The sequence below is a fragment of the Bactrocera dorsalis genome, chromosome 1, assembly GCF_023373825.1.
Source record: "Bactrocera dorsalis isolate Fly_Bdor chromosome 1, ASM2337382v1, whole genome shotgun sequence".
Taxonomy (NCBI): domain Eukaryota; kingdom Metazoa; phylum Arthropoda; class Insecta; order Diptera; family Tephritidae; genus Bactrocera; species Bactrocera dorsalis.
In genome coordinates, this window is record NC_064303.1 from 20,416,179 (window position 1) to 20,436,518 (window position 20,340).

A 20,340-nucleotide genomic window follows, 5' to 3' on the forward strand; every position below is an offset into this window, starting at 1 on the left:
TGATTATTGAGTGATACGCTATGAAAAGTTTATTATGATATTGATGTCATAGCGAATCACCTTTATTTCGGTGCTTGTACATATTTCATACTTGTACAAGGTGCGTTCCAAAGTAAACAGGACTTATTTTATTTTATTTTTTTAATCGGATAGCAAAGTTAAACAGATAACGCAACTGCTAATGTCGTTCAGTGGAATTACCCATAATACAAATTATTTATACGGTATCAACACTCTGATAAATAATGTTATTTTGATAAAAAAAAAAGTAGAGCTTCAGTTCTCTTTTTAATAAATTTTTCATTTATCTTTGAGTACCTATTTTTAAAAAGGTTGTTATGATTTGGGATAGATAATACATTTATACCCTAAGCAGAGTATATTAAGTTTGCCAAGAAGTTTATAATGCCCAGAAAGAAACGTAGGGAACTTGCAAGTGATCAGCGTGACGAGCTGAGTCGATTTAACTGTGTCCGTTCTTTTGATTTTTAGTTTTTTTTTAATGGGAGCTTTAAGATTAACTCCAACTGTGGCTCTTGAACTGGACTAAACCTGCCAACTCTAAACCACTTCGCTGAAAGCTGCGCAGTAAAATCGGCGGAAAGACAACTGGCCGCAGTAGAATTTGCATATAGAACCTTCGGGCATAGCTCGGTGGGTAATGGCGATTGGGCAAACACCGACTACATGACTCCACTTTTCAGCTGGGAAAGAAGATTCAAGGTGCGGGAATATACTGTCCAGAGTGAGGCATAAGGCAACCTTATAAGTTGCCGGACCTGTTCAGTATTTTTCAAGCTAAGGTCTCTGCTATTGCGAAAGCAGCGGAGCTGGCCTCTAATGCACCTGCTGACAATTCCAGAGTCAACATCTACGTAGAGAGCCAAGCAGCAAACAAGGCAGTAACCTCGTACCGCATATCGGTCAGAAGTGTCTTGAGAAGCAGGGCAGTAGCAGAAAGTGTTGCCAGAAGTAAGCAACTTTAATTCTGCTGCGTGTCAGGCCACAAGGGCATCGTGGACAATGAAATAGTGGACGAGATTGCCAAGAATGCTGTGCGGCTAACATCTGAAAACGTTATAAACATTGGTAAACCCATGCATTGTCTATATGACGACCTCGAAATGAAATCAAAACACGTTGGAGCGAGCTACCTGTGTGCTAGACTGCAAATGTCATGTGCAAACGGTAGATCGGAAGTACACCTTAATTCCTATTGGCACTCCATAGAAAAGACTGTAGGAAAATGATCGAAATACTAACTGGTCACTTTCTTGTGGACTGCAGGAAATGTTTATAGCAGGGCATCAGGGAAACAATGCAGCATCTGGGCATCGGTATGATACACTGGAGGATGTATAAATAGTAAGGCCGCAGAGTCTGTTAAAATTCACGTCAAGCGCAGGCATCCTAAAGGATGACTACTTCTCTGGTACCTAGGAACTGAACTCCATCTGGTATCGCAAAGGACTATAACTGGTCTATGCGTGCCTTATTAGCCTCCCAGTTTAATCTAACCTAACCAACCTACATCATGTAATAAAAATAATATCTTTTCACTTTGTTTTAGTTTATATTTGTTTGAACTTCTTTAGCTTTTAAGGAGTTTTCAATATCTGTAAATTGCACTAAAATCATAATATAGGTAATAATCGCAGTAAAAAGCTGTAGGATTAGAAATAGCATACGATTAATGCACAAAATATAACCAATTTTAAATGAAGCCCAAACCTTGAACAAAGCGCTGCGGTCCAGTTGAAAAAACCCATAAGCCGTCAATATCGGTTTCTTACGTACATTTTTCATCAAAAATTTATCCACCTAATGTAAAAAAGTATTTTTGAAATAATTTTTATGATTAGTAATGTTCATACTACAGGACATTTAAAAATATTTATATACCGTGTTAGATAATAGTACATATAATAAATAGTATTGTCTCGTGATAGTTGTTTTTAAAACCAAACGAAATTTTTTTACTACATATTATGCTTAAGTTTTACGTTTTTCATAAAAAGAATCATTGCTCTATTGAATTTTGCACCATAATCATAATAATTTATACATTTTAATCACCATTTTGTCCAATCCAGTTCCAGTGTGCGGAATTTTTGCAAGAATTTTGACGGTCTTGTTCGCCTAAAAATAGATATATAATTTTATCAAAATTGCTAGGCCATTATAAAGGGTGATTTTTTAAGAGCTTGATAACTTTTTAAAAAAAAAAAACGCATAAAATTTGCAAAATCTCATCGGTTCTTTATTTGAAACGTTAGATTGGTTCATGACATTTACTTTTGAAGATAATTTCATTTAAATGTTGACCGCGGCTGCGTCTTAGGTGGTCCATTCGGAAAGTCCAATTTTGGGCAACTTTTTCGAGCATTTCGGCCGGAATAGCCCGAATTTCTTCGGAAATGTTGTCTTCCAAAGCTGGAATAGTTGCTGGCTTATTTCTGTAGACTTTAGACTTGACGTAGCCCCACAAAAAATAGTCTAAAGGCGTTAAATCGCATGATCTTGGTGGCCAACTTACGGGTCCATTTCTTGAGATGAATTGTTGTCCGAAGTTTTCCCTCAAAATGGCCATAGAATCGCGAGCTGTGTGGCATGTAGCGCCATCTTGTTGAAACCACATGTCAACCAAGTTCAGTTCTTCCATTTTTGGCAACAAAAAGTTTGTTAGCATCGAACGATAGCGATCGCCATTCACCGTAACGTTGCGTCCAACAGCATCTTTGAAAAAATACGGTCCAATGATTCCACCAGCGTACAAACCACACCAAACAGTGCATTTTTCGGGATGCATGGGCAGTTCTTGAACGGCTTCTGGTTGCTCTTCACCCCAAATGCGGCAATTTTGCTTATTTACGTAGCCATTCAACCAGAAATGAGCCTCATCGCTGAACAAAATTTGTCGATAACACATTTCGAACCGAACACTGATTTTGGTAATAAAATTCAATGATTTGCAAGCGTTGCTCGTTAGTAAGTCTATTCATGATGAAATGTCAAAGCATACTGAGCATCTTTCTCTTTGACACCATGTCTGAAATCCCACGTGATCTGTCAAATACTAATGCATGAAAATCCTAACCTCAAAAAAATCACCCGTTAGTAAGGCCGAAGAGTTTTTTAAAATTCGCGTCAAGCGAAGGCATCCTAAAGGAAAACTACTTCTTAGGAACTTAGGAACTGAACTTCATCCGGTATCGCAAAGGACCAAAACTTGTCTATGCATGACTTATTAGCTTTCCAGGTTAACCTAACCTAACCAACCTACATCATGTAATAAAAATAATATCTTTTCACTTTGTTTTAGTTTATATTTGTTTGAATTTCTTTAGTTTTTAAGGAGTTTTCAATATCTGTAAATTGCACTAAAATCATAATATAGGTAATAATCGCAGTAAAAAGCTGTAGGATTAGAAATAGCATTAAGATTAATACACAAAACGTAACCAATTTAAAATGAAGACCAAACCTTGAACAAAGCGCTGCGGTCCAGTTGAAAAAATCCATAAGCCGTCAATATCGGTTTCTTACGTATATTTTTCATCAAAAATTTATCCACCTAATGTAAAAAAGTATTTTTGAAATAATTTTTATGATTAGTAATGTTCATATTACAGAAAGTTTAAAAATATTTGTATACCGCGTTAGATAATAGTACATACATATAATAAATAGTATTGTCTCGTGATAGTTGTTTTTAAAACTAAACTAAATTTTTTTTACTACATATTAAGTTTAAGTTTTACGTTTTTCATAAAAAGAATCATTGCTCTATTGAATTTTGCACCATAATCATAATAATTTATACATTTTAATCACCATTTTGTCCAATCCAGTTCCAGTGTGCGGAATTTTTGCAAGAATTTTGACGGTCTTGTTCGCCTAAAAATAGATATATAATTTTTATCAAATTGCTAGGCCATTATATAATATTTATATTAGGTTGTCAAATATCTCTCCCTTCCGCCTTGTCTTTTGAATTTCACAGCTACGTATAAAGCGCTACAGAGCTCGTATCTGTTAATACTATACATCTATGAAAGGTCTTAACATAACCTTAATTCTACCATCTACTGCGAACAACTGAACCGCTTGAAGCAGGCGATCGACCAGAAGCATCCAGAATTGGCCAACAGGAAGGGCGTAGTGTTCCACCAGGACAACGCCAGACCACACACTTCGTTGATGACTCGTCAAAAGCTACGGAAGCTCGGATAGGAGGTTTTAACGCATCCACCTCTATCACGGACATAGCGCCAAGTGATTAACACTTGTTCCTGCTCATGGTGAACGCCCTCTTTGGTGTAAAGTTAAACTCATAAGAGACTTGTGAATAGTGGCTGTCCGAGTTCTTCGCAAATAAGGAGGGACGCTTCTACGAGGGGGGTATAATGAAGTTTTCGTCTAGGTGGAAACAGATTATCGAACGAGACGGGCATATTTGAACTAAATCCGATCACTGTAACACTTTTCATATATCATTGAATAAAGAGCAAAAAAGCGTAAGCGAGATATTTGACAACCTTATATCACAGTACTTTTTTCTCTAAAGTCTTAATATTTTATATGAGCATGAAACCTAAAAAAATCTTTAAATGTATAATTTAATTTTTAAAATCTCTAATATATAATATAATATCCTCCTATCGATCCTGGTAGAAGATTTGGAATTTGAATAATAGGCTTTGAAAAGACTGGTTGGTCAATACTTTCCTCAACATACAATATACTAATCTATATATACATTTTGGGATCGCCAAACAACTGCATGAATATTTTTAATCACAAGAAAAGCTACTAAGATTCCTCCGTATAATATTATCTTATAAGCTATCTTTTATATTCTTATTAATTGAACTATTATAGGCCTGTATTTTAATATATACTTTATTCCATAAATTTACCACGCCTTGGTTTTTCGAAATTTATAGTATTTTCTTTAACTCCTTGGTTGGAACAAAGGGCCGAAATATTTTTCGAAATACTGAACACTTTCTATCAACGATTCTATCATATTTTCCACTTTAATGGCATACAAGACATTTTAGTTTCGTTCATTATTATTAATTTACATTTTACGGTTAACCTTTATTTGCTTACAAGAACCAGTTCTGTTGATTTCTCGGTTAGAAATATAGATGCGTGTCATTAGGTCGATAAATTCGAATTGAACTTACAAACTTGAATTCACAAATATATCTAGTTTCTATAAAATTTTATTATGATATATGGCAACGTTATGATGTACAAGTAGTAATAACAAATTTTCGTTTCTTGAGGACTGCACAAATACATAAAAAAATAGGACTTGATTTTTTTGATCATTTCCTCATAATTGTCGCTGATTTTTTTCAAAATTTTACCTCAGCATTGATTGTGTTTGCCGCCATGGCTTGTATTAGGATCAACAGCGGTGGCAGCACCCAAATCAGAGCTGTGCAACAATATTTCAGAAATACAATGTTGAACGAAATGTTCCAACTTATCATTTTCAGCACAAATGCTGGGAATGAAGGTAATACGGAGAGAACATAACAAGTTTCCAACAGCATAGGCACACCATACACTTGACGCATGTGTTTACATACCAGTGAAATCAACTCAGCACGCAATATCAAAAGTTCATATAATTTTAAACGCACCGCGATTTTCGATTTTATTAAATGAATTTCGATCGCCTGCAGTCTTTTATTGTAGACAGCCAAGATATGACACAACACATGGACGATATAAATATACGTGGATATCATTATGAAACAATACGTTGGACGAATTGTCAAAACAAATGAAAGGCAAAGAATCAGCCAAAGTGGCAGATTAGGCATCCAAATAGAATAAAGTAGATTAAACTCGAATACCACAAAAATTACTATATGAAAAATTAAGGTCCACCGAACACAGCGATCTATGTGAAAATCACCTGCTACAAATTGTTCACTATAAACGCAGACGTGTCTATAAATCACATTTAACATTTTAATTCCAGTATTTCTTGACACAAAAATGTAAATACTCTGAAAGAGTTGTAGAACTGTAGCTGTAATAATTTGTACGAGGAAGAGTGTGTTCGCCGTTTTGAAATCATCAAACATATTTAAATCACCACTGAATGCTAAATGTATGCTAATCAGAAGACAACACTCCATCATAATCATTGTTAGCGTGGTTATGCTCAGCGCGATAATTAGATCGCGTGCGGTTGAGACAAATTTCTTATTTTCCGGCGAAAAACTGGCCGGGCAAATGCCAACCAAACGCATAAGTGGCAAGTAAATTTGCCAATACTTAAATGTCGCCATTCTAAACCTTACTAAACTTACAACTCACCAAACCAAATGTATACATACATATGCTGTAAGTGGTTAATTAGTTAATTGACGCTTACAATTCTATTTCATCAAATATTAATAATCAAATATATGTGTTTACACAACTTGGATCTGTTGTGGCCATATCACGGGTGGCACTCAATATTAATAGCCTCAAATAAGTACGGACGTCGAAGGTTTCGCTGAGCCGAAAGTTACGAAATTTCCATTGTTATTGTTATAGTTGCACTTATTGTTCCATTAAATTGAATCTAAGTGTACTACGTGGGCTGAAAAGTATTTGGTCTAATCGCAAGATGGTTCCACAAACAAAAAATCTGTCTTACAGTTAGGTTATAATATCTTTAGTTATAATATTGTCCAAGTTTCCGGATATTTAAGTCAATCTTTGACAAATTATTGACTCTAAAGTAACGTTACCTCCGTTATTTTTGTTTACAATATAATCAAGTTTTGAAAAAAATAATGTTTTCAGATAGGAAATATGCCGTTAATGCCAACCAATGGCTTCATCCCCAGCTTATTCAATGAACAAGTATTGTTTTCCTGAATTTCAACTTTTAATATGACCGATAAATTACAGAAATTACGCTATGAATGAGACGGTTCGAATAATAAAGTCATATTTTTATTCAAAAAAACGGAAGAATATTGATGACAACTCTCGTCAAACTCGATTATTTTGCTATGTTGTGTTGATTAAAAGAAGAAGTTGTTATTTTTTTACTCTCTATCTGTCAAGTAGTGATGGCAAGATGAATCATTGATCCACGCCTTTTAAAAAACAAATCAATAAATGGCAATAAATCCATCAATACAGAACACGAAAACGAGCTTTTTGACGCCTAATAATATCAGGAAATGAGTCTGTCAAATGGTCACCTAGGTCATGTGACTTAAATCTGTTACACTACATTTTGTCTGGTTATGATGCAAAATTGATCCAAAATGTTGGACTTTATAGTACACAGTCGTGGTTGCCATACGTCCGCAATTCTGTTTAAACAGTAAGGGCCGTTTTCTCAATGACTAGCAGCCATCTGTCAGTTAAGTTCTGGTTAACTTAACCAAAACACCTTCTTTCGGTAAAGAACCTCTTTTTTAAGCAGAACTTTACTGATGGATGGCTGCTAAGTTTCGTAAAATTATCCAGCTTTCCTCATATTTCTACGCTTCTAAAATACCATATAGTTTTTTAGTGTTAATAGAAGACTGTATTGTACACTTGTATAGTACTCGTAGTATACTGTATCTGCCAAAATACCAAAATGAGACTCCTGACTAACAGAGTCACTAAATTATGATTGTGACAATTAGAGACATGAGACAATCGTCTCAAGCAGAATACCGATATAATTCGCATTCCATAGAAAACTGTATTATCCCTTAGTAATTCTAATTCGCATTCCTAAAATTCGATGTATAAATTTGTTGGTGGCAAATATTTGTAAATAAAATTAAATGCATTGTTTCTTTACCGTTCACTAACTTACCTGACCCGGTATGTTACTGCCCAGAAGCATCATCCACAGAAATATGACCGATGGCAATGCGAAAGATATCGATTGAGCTACAGAATACATTTTTTCTAAATATCCCTCCGTGAGGCCTGTAGACATCCCATACACAATGAAGGTTATATCGAGCGTCGAAATAAACGTGATGAGCACAAAAATAACGCCGTAACTTTTACTTATATATTCAGTGCAGATAAATAGTATGTTATCATAGATTTCTAAACAATTCTGAATATTATCCAAATATATATCGGTAATGCGCAAACGTCGTTGGTACGTGATCATCGCAATAAAAGTGTTAAGGGTAATCAAGTGTCCAGTTATGATTTGAACGATGCAAATATAATTTGATAATATAAACGACAGTATAAAGCAGTATATTTGAAATATTAGCCAAGGAATATGCAGGCACGTTTCTGTGAATGTACTCGGCACCGAAAATCTATTCCATAAGAAGAAAGTATTAAGCGCACTGGCTCCCATAACGGCCACCAACATAACTAGCTGGTAAAGGCCAACTTTTCGTTTTGCAATACCGGATAATTGTTCCGTTAAATGTGTGCAATAGTTTATAATCTGCAAATGAATGCGTTGAAGTGTTAAAATCCACACATTTATCAAGAATTGCACTAACATTGCACCGGAAACCAATACGTTCCAGTAGTTGTCTTCGATATAGTTATTTTTCGTACTGAAGAACGACTCTCTTCTTGTTATCAAAATTGCCAGCGATAGCGTATATATGGATTGTAAGCTCCAATGCATCAATTGAAACTTCCATCCAGTCTGCAACACATATTTATTTTCCTTCTGGCAATAGCCAATTGGCATTATGCCCAAACGATGCAGCAACATAGTGTAGAAACGAAGAACTCGCACAATATTCAAAACCGCCATAACTAACGGTATACATATGTGTTTACGCACGTAAGGAAGAATTTATTCGACCACTCGATTTGAAGTGCGCGTATAGAAATGTTTTTCATATTTATGGACTCACCAACGTTACGTAATTACTGTCAACTACCTACTTACGCACTTATTGTTGTTGATTTAGGGATAATAATAGGCTTTTTAGTAATACAATGTAATACAAAAATATTTACAACAAATATACAGTATTTGTGAATATCGACGCTATGACGAATGGACATTGGGGTGGCTATGGGTGAAAGTATTTTATTGCATATTTGTAAATAACAAAATGGCGGACTTTGAAAAAAAAGTACTTTTATTTTAACAAGGAAGGGTTGTAAAATAAAAAGTTAGGGGTGAAAAAACCGTTAGTACCGTCGATAACTGTAAGTGTGTAAAAAAGCCTGTTAAAATTTGAAATCAATCGGTTCAGTAGAAAAAAAGTTAGGACCCGGGCCGACCAGAAAAACAGCGTTTTGAGAAAAACACGTTTAAAGTTCAACAACTCCGAGAAAGAGGACTCTGTGGCGCTCTAGGAAACTCGTTATAACTCCCGAAATATTCACAATATATTCTCAAGACATTGTACTTTCAAATTAAGCAAAAAAAATTTTCGATTTTTTGAACCCATGTTACCAGACTACTACCTTAATATTGTTCAATTGACAAGCTTAAAATTGTCCTGATATTTAGCAGCTCAGTTCCAACTTTTTTTTGTTGCGTGAAGGATTAAATATGCGGACATGTGATGGCACAACAGAATAAAAATAAACGAAGTCCGTAATTTATTAATCAAGTCACGTTCTCGAATGAAAACATTTCGAAGCATTTACACATGGCTAAATCAATTGAACTCGTCACACTGATCATTATAACCTGAAAGAAACGTGGAAGACCCTCTAATATATCAGTATATTATATATAAAAGAAAGTCGTGTTAGTCACATTATTTATAACTCAAGAACGACTGAACCGATTTTGCTGAAAATTGTTGGGGAGGTAGCTTAGAACCAGGGGACGGACATAGGCTAAAGGTCAATACAATTCAGAAATACCAAAATTATATTTCTAATTATTAGCACGTCTTCAAAATTCATGTAAGAATCATTTGAAAATTTTATTACTTCAAAAAAAAAAGACAAATAAGTAAAAAAAATTACAAGACAGAGCTAATACGGGAGAACACTAATTTTCGTATGCATGCATACTTAGTATTTGGGTTATACTGATTGTTGCTACTGAACAAAGCAGTTTTTTAAGATATATCAGATATTTTTAATATCACAATAAAAAAAAGTATTCGTCCAGGCATTGCGGCTACCTTGCCAGATTTTGGGCGAAGGACGCAAATACATTCATTACAAACCAACCGCGACATCTAAAAAAAAACTGCGAAATTACTGCAGTGTTGACGAAAAGGTCTATTAAAATTTGAGATATACAGAAATCTTTTCGAAGCATTGCACAGAGCAGTGAAAATATTTAAACGGAAACAATGAAGTATATGCGCAGAATTTCAAACTGATCTTTCCTCAAATAATACAGCTAAATATTGGGAATAGAACTTCAACCAAATACGCAGTGCATTGTTCATAAACTGGCTCAGTAATCGGTCGGTGCATATTATACTACGTGCATCCCAAAAGACTGACGGTATAACCCTGACAGGCATCTTTTTCGTCTTTCCACGGTTGAGGACTGGTTCATAATGTGTAATCCAATAGGCTGACTGTCGATTGAAATACAATGTGCGTTCCAAAGTTAACAGGACTTAAAAAAAAACAGAACAAATGCTTTTTTCGGCTTGATCAATTTATTTTATTCAAAATAGTCTTCTTCTGCTTCAACACAGCTTTTTGTACGGTCCAAAAGGATGTCGAACAAGCGTTTTAGCTCGTTGGCCGGTATGGCTGTCTGCATAACGCTTTCCTTTCATGGGCAAATGCATTTTTCCGAAAAGGAAGAAGTCGCACGGTGCCATATCAGGTGAATACGGGGAGTGGTTAATGGTTAAAATGTGATTTTTGGTCAAATAATCGTCCTTCGAATGTTGGATTCTGAGCAATTTTTGGTCGTCAGTCAATTTGTGCGGAACAAACCGTGCATACACCTTTCGTAAGCCCAAATGTTCGGTCAAAATGCGATAAATCGATGTTTTGGAGATGTTCAATTCCATTTCCATGAATTTCAATGATGATTTCGGCTGATTTTTGATGAATTCACGCACAGTTTCGATGGAATTTTCGGTGATCACGGATTTTGATTGGCCCACATGTTGATCGTCATTTATGTCCTCACGACCACTTTGAAAACGTTGAAACCACTCGTGCACTCTGCTACGGGATAGGCAATCATCGCCATAAACTTGTTTCATCAATTGAAATGTTTCGGTAAAAGTTTTACCAATTTTAAAACAAAATTTAATGTTGGCTCTTTGTTCGAAGCTCATTTTCGCACCGATAACACAAACATACTGACACTTAAAACGCAATAACTTCACTTCTAATCGATGAAATGTCATGAAATTCTCACTAGACAATCGATAAAGATAGCAGATTCTAACGCACCAGTCGATATATAAATGGCGCCGCCAGGTGGCGCTAGATTCAAAAATTATATAAATGAGCAGCTTGAACAGCTTAGTCGATTTAGGCATAGCCGTTTATCTGATCGTATAAGTGAACGAGTCACTCAGTTTTTGAGATATCGATTTTTTTTCACTCGTCCTTTTCTCACCAAAAAGCTACTAATTTGTCGGAACCGCCTATATTGGACCACTTTAGCATATAGCTGCTCATTCCTTGTATGGAAAACTTTTTTATTTAGCAAAAATTCTTCATGAAATTTGGCATGGATTAATGTCTAACATAACAATACAATATACGAACAAATAGTTTAGATCGTACAACTATAGCATATAACTGTAATAAAAACTGATCGATCAAAATCAAGTTCTTGTGTGAAATCTTTTGTTTATGTGAAGGATATTATAGCATCGGCGCAACCGTTTTTTCTTGCCTAAAAATATTTTTTAGGGTGGGTTCTCCAACGTATCTTTCTGAGTGCTAAAAACATCGAACCAAATTTAATACACCCTGTATAAAAAGTACAAATATGATGTATTTTATGAAATTAATTAAACTCCATTCTCTGCCAATCTACTAAAAAGAGCTTTCCTTACTTTTTTTGTCTGCTCAGATTTCTATTTTTGAGCAAAAGTAAGTCAATGGCAAGTTGTTATCTGATATGTACGTATAACAAGATTTATTCTTTTTAGTCTAAGTATTTCAATAAAAATTCTCTTAATTTCATTTATTGATACTTCATTAAACCGTTATTTATGTTTTTGTATACGTAGAAAAGTGAATTCGATTTTTTGGAATGGTCTCCATTGAACGATCGCATGTTAATGATACCCGATGATTGGACAAATGACACACTGTTCTCTTCAATTAATGGACCATTTCCATTTCCAGATCCTCGTGAAATAGGCAAGTTTCGTAGTTATTAAAATAAATGTGTTTGTTTGCTAATATTCATTACACTTTTTAGCACGTGGTGCGGGAATCGCTGATTTTATACAACCTGGCCTTGGCTCTCTTCAGCCGAACATTGACGATATCGATCTGACGATTGATGGTAAGCATATGCACTACACATACATAATTATTAATATCTATTTATCACTAAGCTTTATTCTTCTCAGAGCTGTTGCAGCCGAATCGGCTCCCGCCAGTGCCTGAGGAAGGCACTGATGAAATGCTTAAAAATGTAGAATATAACCTCTCAGCAATCATGGGTATTTATTTAATAAGTCCATATATATTATAGTATAATTCAGTCAAACATTGCCTTCGTAGGTTCTGATCAGCTAGAGTCAAATAGTATGGTTGGTGGTAACAATTCGAATACACTACCTGTGAACGATGATGCCAATATGTTAGACTTAAATGCGCCACTTGATTCGATACAATTTCAATCGTCAATGGTTCAACGTTATCCAACACCATTATCTCGTGAAAATAGTAATAGTCAATTAATGAACACCTCAGGATCAAATCAAGCACAGACAATTAATTCTGTGGACGCCATTATGACCGATGATCAGACGGGAACCGTATCGGTTAATGATGGGCTAGGTTCCCCCGCCTCTGCAACATCAGCTTCGTCATCTATGCGAATTCACTCCAAGCATTTTCCGGCAACAAGTGAAGGTGTTTCAAACAACCGATCCACAGGGAATGAATTTCCAAGCAAAAGTGTGATGAAAGGGCGAATTTCCAAAAACTCACAAAGAATATTTAGGTAAAAAAAATTTTATAATAGGCCAGGCCTTTGCAAGTGATAAAAAGTAAAAAAAATATCACATTGGGTTGGTATTCATTGGAAAAGGAAGATAAAATAACAAAAATGAAAGGAAAATATCTTTTGGGTGATATAATATACAATAATACTTAGAAAATCCAAAAAATTGGCTATTTTAATTTCTAACATAAATTTTGAGATAATGAAAAGTTGTAAATAGAAGATTTGTTGAAATATATTTGAAACGTTTTTAACACCTAAAAATTCAACCACTACCCACCCTTTTCTTGTAATTTTATCTTTCTTTAGCAATGTGTTTCATCCCATTATGATTTTGTTGTTTTTTTTTCTTCTAAAAATTATGTACACTGAACTATAAATTCCAATTTTATTAAATGTATTTCGATGTACTTAACAATACTGCAGGCGGGAACCCCATAACTATGATAAAGCTCAACCCACATTACACCAAACCTCAATGTATCACCAAATGTTGGCAGAACACCAGAAAAGCCAACAAAATCAACATTTACAGCCTACCTTATCTTGCACAGCACTGCAACATCATAGTATGACCTACCATCAACAACAACAACAGCAGCAGCAACAAATGCAATCAGCGGTCACACAATATCCCACCGGCACTGTCGACGGTGGCAGTGGTGCAGTTTACGGTGGCTATGGAAGTGTAGATATATCATCAGCATCAGCTAATAGTGGTCTTAATGTCAATAATAATCTGCTTAATGTTTCTATGGTAAATCAAAAGCCCAAAGGTTATGCAATAATACAGACGACCACAAATTGTATGCCCAACGCCACACAAATCAATGCTAACAACTCACCACATACAGGAAACACATCAGTGCTGTTGCAGACGGTGAAAACGGAACCACCATCCACCGATATGCTATCCATGTATAATTTAAGTGCTTCAAATGATGTTTATGGCATCAACACTAATCTAAGTGGTAACAACAACTCAAACGCTTATAAACCTTATCCCAGTGTGAGCAACTTTAAGAAATCCGCATCCACTGGCGGTTACATTAATGTGCGCCTCAATGCGAATTCTCCCTATATGCACGATCAAACCACGAATGCACAACAACTACACCAACAGTCGTTGCCACCGAATTTAGGTTGTCAGGTGACTTCGTTGCCCAGCCCCTTACAATTACAAGTACAAGCACAATGCCAATTATCGCCTTCATCTAGTCATCAGCACCAACAACAACCACAGCAGTGCTCTCAGCATCTCTTAACAACGCAACAGCAGCATCAAATGCAGCAGCTTAGTCAACAACAACAGCAGCAGCAACAACAACAACAACAATCGTCTGTAAATATGATGCCACGTGAAATGATTCGTTCGAATAGTCTACCTTTGAATGTGACACTGCAAAAATTGGAGTCACGCTCAAGTCACGATAACTTCGTTGTGCCCAAATATCAAGCGAAAAATAATAAGCCACGCTCTCGTAGCAATTCAATACATCAGCATTCGCTAGTTGCACCCAGCGGCGCCAATAAGACCAGTAGTGCAACTAATAGTAATCTGATGGTCTCACCGCAGTTGCAATCAGCTATCAGCGATCCGATGTTAAATAATAGTACCTTAGCTCAACTTTTGACAACGAGTAAGTACAAACTGAACGATCAACGTTAGGTCTTTGTATGAAAAACTTGTCAAAATATCTACGAATATATTATATTATTAATGTGGATTATTCCAAATTAACGATACTCTCTCAGCAGAAATCGCTTAGATCTAAAAGCTATAACTGCTATTCAACTTACTAATCCAAATCAAGATAAATAACATTTTATACCCTTGTAGGCGAAAAAAATGCACCTATGAAGGGTATTATAGCTTCGGAGTGACAAAATTACTATCTTTTCTTGTTTTTTTTTGTTTTGCTTCAAAGGGGTTAAATCTCAGGGGAAAGTCTGACAGGTTTCCGAGAAAATTAAAAATTTGCATTCCAGCTTTATTAAATGTTTTGTCCGAATGCGAATTGAATTTAAAAAGTAATACCCAAATGTAAAATTTGTATGAGTCAAGCTATAGTAACAACAGTAAGCTAACTGAAAAGCTTCAGAAAGTTATTTTCATATAATTAACACCAATGATAAATAAACATTATTTTTGTGTTTTACTTTAATATTATAGAAATAAAATTTATATCATATATTATCTAGGCTCACGCTCCTTGCTTAAGAAACAAAGTTCTTCCTCAAGTGCCATATCAAGCATAAATGTACCGATGCCTGCGATATCGATGCCAGCAGTGGTGGTACCACCACCAGCGTCTTCGACCATAACTGTAAATACAAATAAATCACAAAATATCGGCAACACATCAACCAGCGCCAATTACTTTGCAACTTCCACTAATGCGTCTGGTACATCAGCGGATTCATCATACACTCGTCACAGCATGCAAATGCATCAAGAACAACTGCAGAAGTCACCAAAAAAATGTACTTCACTGCCAACACCGGCGGCACCACAAATGTTGCATAGTCCACCTTGCAGTAAGGTAAAACTTAATAAAATAAAATTAATTTACATAAGCAGCCGGAAAATATATATATATTATAATATTATAAATACATATATACAATTCCTAATTTCCATCAATTAGATGTTAAGTTACCCGCCGACAGCCAGTCAAGCAGCTATGTGCACTAATACCTTGAGCTTATCACCAGAATCCTTTCACGATCAAGATTCACCGCTTTCACCAACACATAGTTTGAAATTTCCACGCGATAATCAAAGACGCGCCGGTCATATACATGCCGAACAAAAACGACGGTATAACATTAAAAATGGCTTCGATTTATTGCATTCGCTTATACCGCAACTACAACAAAATCCCAATGCCAAGGTGGGTGATATCGGTTCAAAATATCATTGTATGAAAATGTTTTAACACTAGTTACTTTCATCTTTGCAGTTGAGTAAAGCGGCTATGCTGCAAAAAGGTGCGGATCACATTAAACATTTGCGTTCGGAACGCAATCAATTGAAGGATCATATGGAAGCTTTGCTTAAGGAGAGAGACATTCTCAATAACTCTCTAACGTAAGTTATCACCAAAACAGATTATACCAATTTTAGTAAGTTTTTGTTTTTTTGGTTTACATATAGCCAGGGTTACATTTTGTAATTCCGATGTTGAGATTTTGATTTATATAGATTATATTAAGTTACATATCAGTTTTCACATGATCACAAGATCCTATTAAAACAAAAATTTAATTTTCGCCACAGGCATTTGCACTCAATCCTACCAGCTAATGGCGCGCCTGTAACACGTCAGGGCACAGAACATGTTCGGCAGTTGTATGATCAGTATGTGCGCCATCGTACAATGCAAGACTGGAAATTTTGGATTGTAAGTTTCTAATAAGTGATATAAAAGACGTGTAAATGCTTTGACTATTGTATTCTAATATTTTTTTGCAGTTGGGACTTATATTAGAACCTCTGCTAACCTCATACACAGCGTCAGTGTCTAGTGCTAGTTTGGAGGAATTACGACGCACAGCGTTTTTATGGGTCGACCAACATTGTTCACTGATTGACTTGCGGCCAGGTTTGTAGTGTTATTAAAATTTATTTAAATAACTAAATTAATATATGTGTTTTTTTTTTCAACAGCTGTTTCTAACAAGTTAAAGTACTTGTCAATGAAAACCGATATTTTGTCAGACCCTCCGTCAACTTTGAAAGACGAAGTCGCAAAAGCTGTCTATAACAGCTCTGGGCACCATCCCAATTTGCATGGAACTTAAAATATACTAAATATTAGACGATTGTTAAGCATAGTAATGTAAAATTTTTCGATTTTTGTTGCTAATATTTTCAAAAATTTGTACAAATATTTTTTATTCTTAAAAAATCGTGCCTATAAACTTTAAAAATAGTTACTGTTATACGTTAATAAAGTATGAAAAACAATTTTAATGTAAGCAAAATCTATAGAAGTATTTATCCCTTCAATAGAATCCAAAAGACAGAGTTGCAAATAATTCATTAAAAAAAGAAAAAAAGAAATTTAAATTCGGCCACACTGAAGCTTTAATAATTCACATATACAAAAGTTTTCATAGATTTATTTTGATCGGTCAGTTTGTATGGTAGCTACATACTATAGTGATCCGATCTGAAACATTTCTTCGGATATTTTCGTGTTGCCGTGAGCAATAAACTGTTCCAAAGTTTTCCATAAATGAAGTTAGTTCCGATCATTCAGATTCTATGGCAGCAATATGTTATAGAGCTCTAATTCTGTCGAATAAATAGCAGTTGTTTGGAGAAAGGAAATATCTTACTTCCGAGTATTTAAAGAGGATCAACCTTGTATGGTATCTTATGGTAAAATGAACAGAAAACGCAAAATAATAATAATAATAATATGTGAGACCCTCATCACCATCTTTATTATAACGTAAATAACGGGATTTTCAACAACACTTACCGATCCAAACGGAGTTAGATCGCCAAAATAACAGCCCTTGGCCGGATAAAATACGGTTCAATTCCGGTAAGTAGAACCGGCTATCGTGGGAATTGGTGGACCATGAACTACATGAACGGTTCACAATCATCCGTCCTATTTCGAGGTGAAACATCTAAACTGAGAAGTGTTAAACGGGGGGTTGTGCAGGGTAGTATCCTCTACCCGCTACTGTTTAACTTCTACATCTCGAAACTGCCACCAGAGGGAGTTTCCATAACCTCGTACGCTAATGATTATACGATATTGACGTCGGGCAATGGAATCGATTGCATGTGTTGAAAAGTAAATGGCTATCTCTCCGACCTTTCTCGTTTCGTTACTGCACGGAACCTAACACTTTCCCCCTCAAATCCACAGCGACCATATATATTTATACTGAACGAAGGTGTATAGACTTCAACTTAACATTGCAGGCGATTGCGTTAAAATTCCGACTGTCAATAATACTAAGATGTTAGGTGGAACTTTTGATAGTGTATGTTCCTGTACTCCCCATACGACCGCGATTATCGCAAAACAAAATCCTCAGTCGCCAACCGGCAGCACAAAGAGACGTTGTCAAATACGCCGCACCAATATGGTCGCCTGGATGCAGTGGTACGCAGATGAGGAGACTCCAAACCTGCCAGAACGCTGCACTCCGGACCACGACAGGATGCCTCTTGAAGTCTCCCATCGAACACCTTCATAGTGAGACGCTTATGCTCTCAGTTAAGGAGCATAAAGAACTCCTCTCCAAGCAGTTCCTGCTACGTTGTTTTCACTGCAACAAGCACCTGCTTGGAGCGGAACCGCCTCCTTTCCTTAACTACGTCGACGACATCGAACAGTACGCCGACCGGACTTCGGACGCAATTAACTTCCGACATGTACTGACCGCCATTCACAGTAGGGCTATCAACACCTTCACCGACTCCCTTCCAGTGAATGGCGTTCATGGAGTGAAATCACCACGCATCGCAAACGAAGAGCTCGAGTTGCCACGAGAAACGCGAGTTACCTTAGCGCAGCTTCGTTCTGGATACTGTAGTAGGTAAAACTCCTACTTGACCAGAATAGATCCCGACATATCCAATGTATGTCTTGCATGCAATGAGTCTCCGTATGACACTGGCCACCTCTTTACATGTCCTGCCAACCGTATTCATCTAACACCCCCTTCCCTTTGGTCCGACCCCGTCGAATCAGCACTTTTCCTGGGCCTCCCACTAGATAACGTCGACGACAACCTGGAAAACCCGGGAATAACGGGAATTGATAACCGCTATAACAACAACAACATCAACGGGGGTTTTCAATAAGAGCGCTAGAAAAGTCTAAATAAAACAAAAACGATTTGGGATATCAACAAAATTCATTATTGCCATTATGTATGGAACTCGATTTCTTTGCTTACAGAAGTCCAGACGCTGAACCCAATTTTCGACAGTTTTCATGCATAAATACTGCAATTTTAAGATCGATATCCGTACTAAGTTCATCAATCGTCGCTGGCTTGTTGACATATACCATGGACTGGGTCATTTCGTGGGATAACACGTTCACCAGACTGTTGGAACCACATATTGTTTAATTCTATATCATCCAATTCGTGCCAAAAATATTCGGTTATCATTGAGCGGTAGCGATTTTCATTCACAGTAACGAGCCGCTCTTGATCATCACGAAATAAGTACGGCCAAATGACACCGCTGGCTCATAAACCACTCCAAACCGTAATTTTTACGAGATGCAATGGTGACTCATGGAGTACGTGTGGATGGCTGCCCGACCAATAATGCATATTTTGCGTATTGACGAAGCCATTCAACCAGAAATGAGCATCATCGCTGAAGAAGAGTTTTCGATGAAAATCCAGATTATTTTCAAGTGGTTGCTCAGCCTAATTCACAAACATACGACGTAATCTTGTGATCAAGGGGCTTCAGTTCTTGCATCAATTTGATCTTGTAAAGATATAGGCCAAGATTTTTTTTGCAGAATTTGCTTTGATATTCTCGACACTGCGGCACTCGGGACTTCTTTGACTCAATGGCACGGGAACATTTTGTAATGTGCCTATGGACTTAAAATTTTTCGCTAGACGCTCAATTGTAGATCTGACAGGACGATTATGACGACCATAAATAGGACGTAGCGCTTTTAAAGTTGAAGCCACTAACTCCGAATTTCGGTAGTAAATTGTAATAATTTCGACTCGTAGTTGGATGGTATTGCTGTCCCTATCGGTCTACTTTTTTAGCATCTCTATTGAAAAACTCGTTACTAGATTTGGACCGTCATGGAAATAATATAGCTTGTTCAATTTTATTTTTACTTTCTTTTGGATATTGTTATTGTGTTAAACCCTACCTTAAATGGTAAAAAATCAAGGCACTTAAACTTAATTTAAAACAAGTAAGGAACTCTGAGTTCGTGTGTAACCGTGTATACTCTCGCAATTTTCCAAGATCAAAGCCGGGCATATTTTCAGGAATTGGCAAAGGACACGCTATTATCGGGAAAAAGATTGATCGATATTTTCGTTATAAACATATCATACATAATATCTACATATTCGATATCTGGGCATCCCTAATGATGTCAACCGAATTGGACTAAGTTTGATAGAGAACTTATTTTATATATTTTATGTTGAAAATTTTGGTTCTGCAGTTTCCAGAAGTTAAAATATCTGAATCGATACAGAGAAGAGGGGAAAGAAGAAGAGGTAGATAGGGACGCAGG

General features: G+C 36.2%; 2 protein-coding genes and 1 long non-coding RNA gene across 11 annotated transcripts in view; 2 read left to right on the forward strand and 1 right to left on the reverse strand.

The window, feature by feature from the left end:
* LOC105224081 (protein WBSCR14 homolog) overlaps positions 1 to 17,068 on the forward strand; it is a 33,512-nt gene extending 16,444 nt beyond the window's left edge. For 5 of the 6 annotated variants that reach the window (XM_049449340.1, XM_049449349.1, XM_049449345.1 and 2 more), the window contains 11 exons: positions 12,135 to 12,267; positions 12,329 to 12,415; positions 12,468 to 12,575; positions 12,637 to 13,081; positions 13,508 to 14,721; positions 15,284 to 15,624; positions 15,730 to 15,975; positions 16,045 to 16,172; positions 16,362 to 16,485; positions 16,557 to 16,686; positions 16,752 to 17,068. In XM_049449340.1, coding sequence (XP_049305297.1) covers positions 12,135 to 12,267; positions 12,329 to 12,415; positions 12,468 to 12,575; positions 12,637 to 13,081; positions 13,508 to 14,721; positions 15,284 to 15,624; positions 15,730 to 15,975; positions 16,045 to 16,172; positions 16,362 to 16,485; positions 16,557 to 16,686; positions 16,752 to 16,885 — 3,090 coding nt within the window. In that variant the 3' untranslated portion in view covers positions 16,886 to 17,068. The remainder of the gene's footprint in view (positions 1 to 12,134; positions 12,268 to 12,328; positions 12,416 to 12,467; positions 12,576 to 12,636; positions 13,082 to 13,507; positions 14,722 to 15,283; positions 15,625 to 15,729; positions 15,976 to 16,044; positions 16,173 to 16,361; positions 16,486 to 16,556; positions 16,687 to 16,751) is intronic. The other variant, XM_011202055.4, reaches the window with a different exon arrangement.
* LOC125776582 (uncharacterized) overlaps positions 1 to 20,340 on the forward strand; it is a 187,825-nt gene that overhangs the window by 82,771 nt on the left and 84,714 nt on the right. The window lies entirely within an intron of this gene.
* LOC115065986 (gustatory and pheromone receptor 39a) lies at positions 791 to 8,857 on the reverse strand. 4 transcript variants are annotated; one of them, XR_007421825.1, is made up of 5 exons: positions 5,936 to 6,075; positions 3,835 to 3,897; positions 3,485 to 3,574; positions 3,266 to 3,417; positions 791 to 1,513 (listed from the first exon to the last, which is right to left on the reverse strand). XR_007421825.1 is itself a non-coding variant. In XM_049449421.1 (4 exons), the coding sequence occupies exons 1-4, from the start codon at positions 8,756 to 8,758 to the stop codon at positions 1,567 to 1,569; spliced, it is 1,173 nt and encodes a 390-aa protein (XP_049305378.1). In that variant the 5' UTR covers positions 8,759 to 8,857; the 3' UTR covers positions 791 to 1,566. The 4 variants fall into 4 exon arrangements, 2 of the variants coding, with proteins under 2 accessions (XP_049305378.1, XP_049305379.1); XR_007421826.1 differs by lacking the exon at positions 5,936 to 6,075 and adding an exon at positions 5,604 to 5,742; XM_049449421.1 differs by lacking the exons at positions 3,266 to 3,417; positions 5,936 to 6,075 and adding an exon at positions 7,838 to 8,857 and having other exon boundaries at positions 791 to 1,665.

Bases quoted from the DNA above. Each gene is read 5' to 3' on its own strand.
- LOC115065986 (XM_049449421.1), bottom strand. From the start codon at position 8,758: ATGGCGGTTTTGAATATTGTGCGAGTTCTTCGTTTCTACACTATGTTG. The intron at 3,898-7,837 runs GTAAGTTAGTGA...ATCTATTTTTAG, and splicing joins GCAGTAACATACCGGGTCAG to GCGAACAAGACCGTCAAAAT. The intron at 3,575-3,834 runs GTGATTAAAATG...TTTTTACATTAG, and splicing joins GAACTGGATTGGACAAAATG to GTGGATAAATTTTTGATGAA.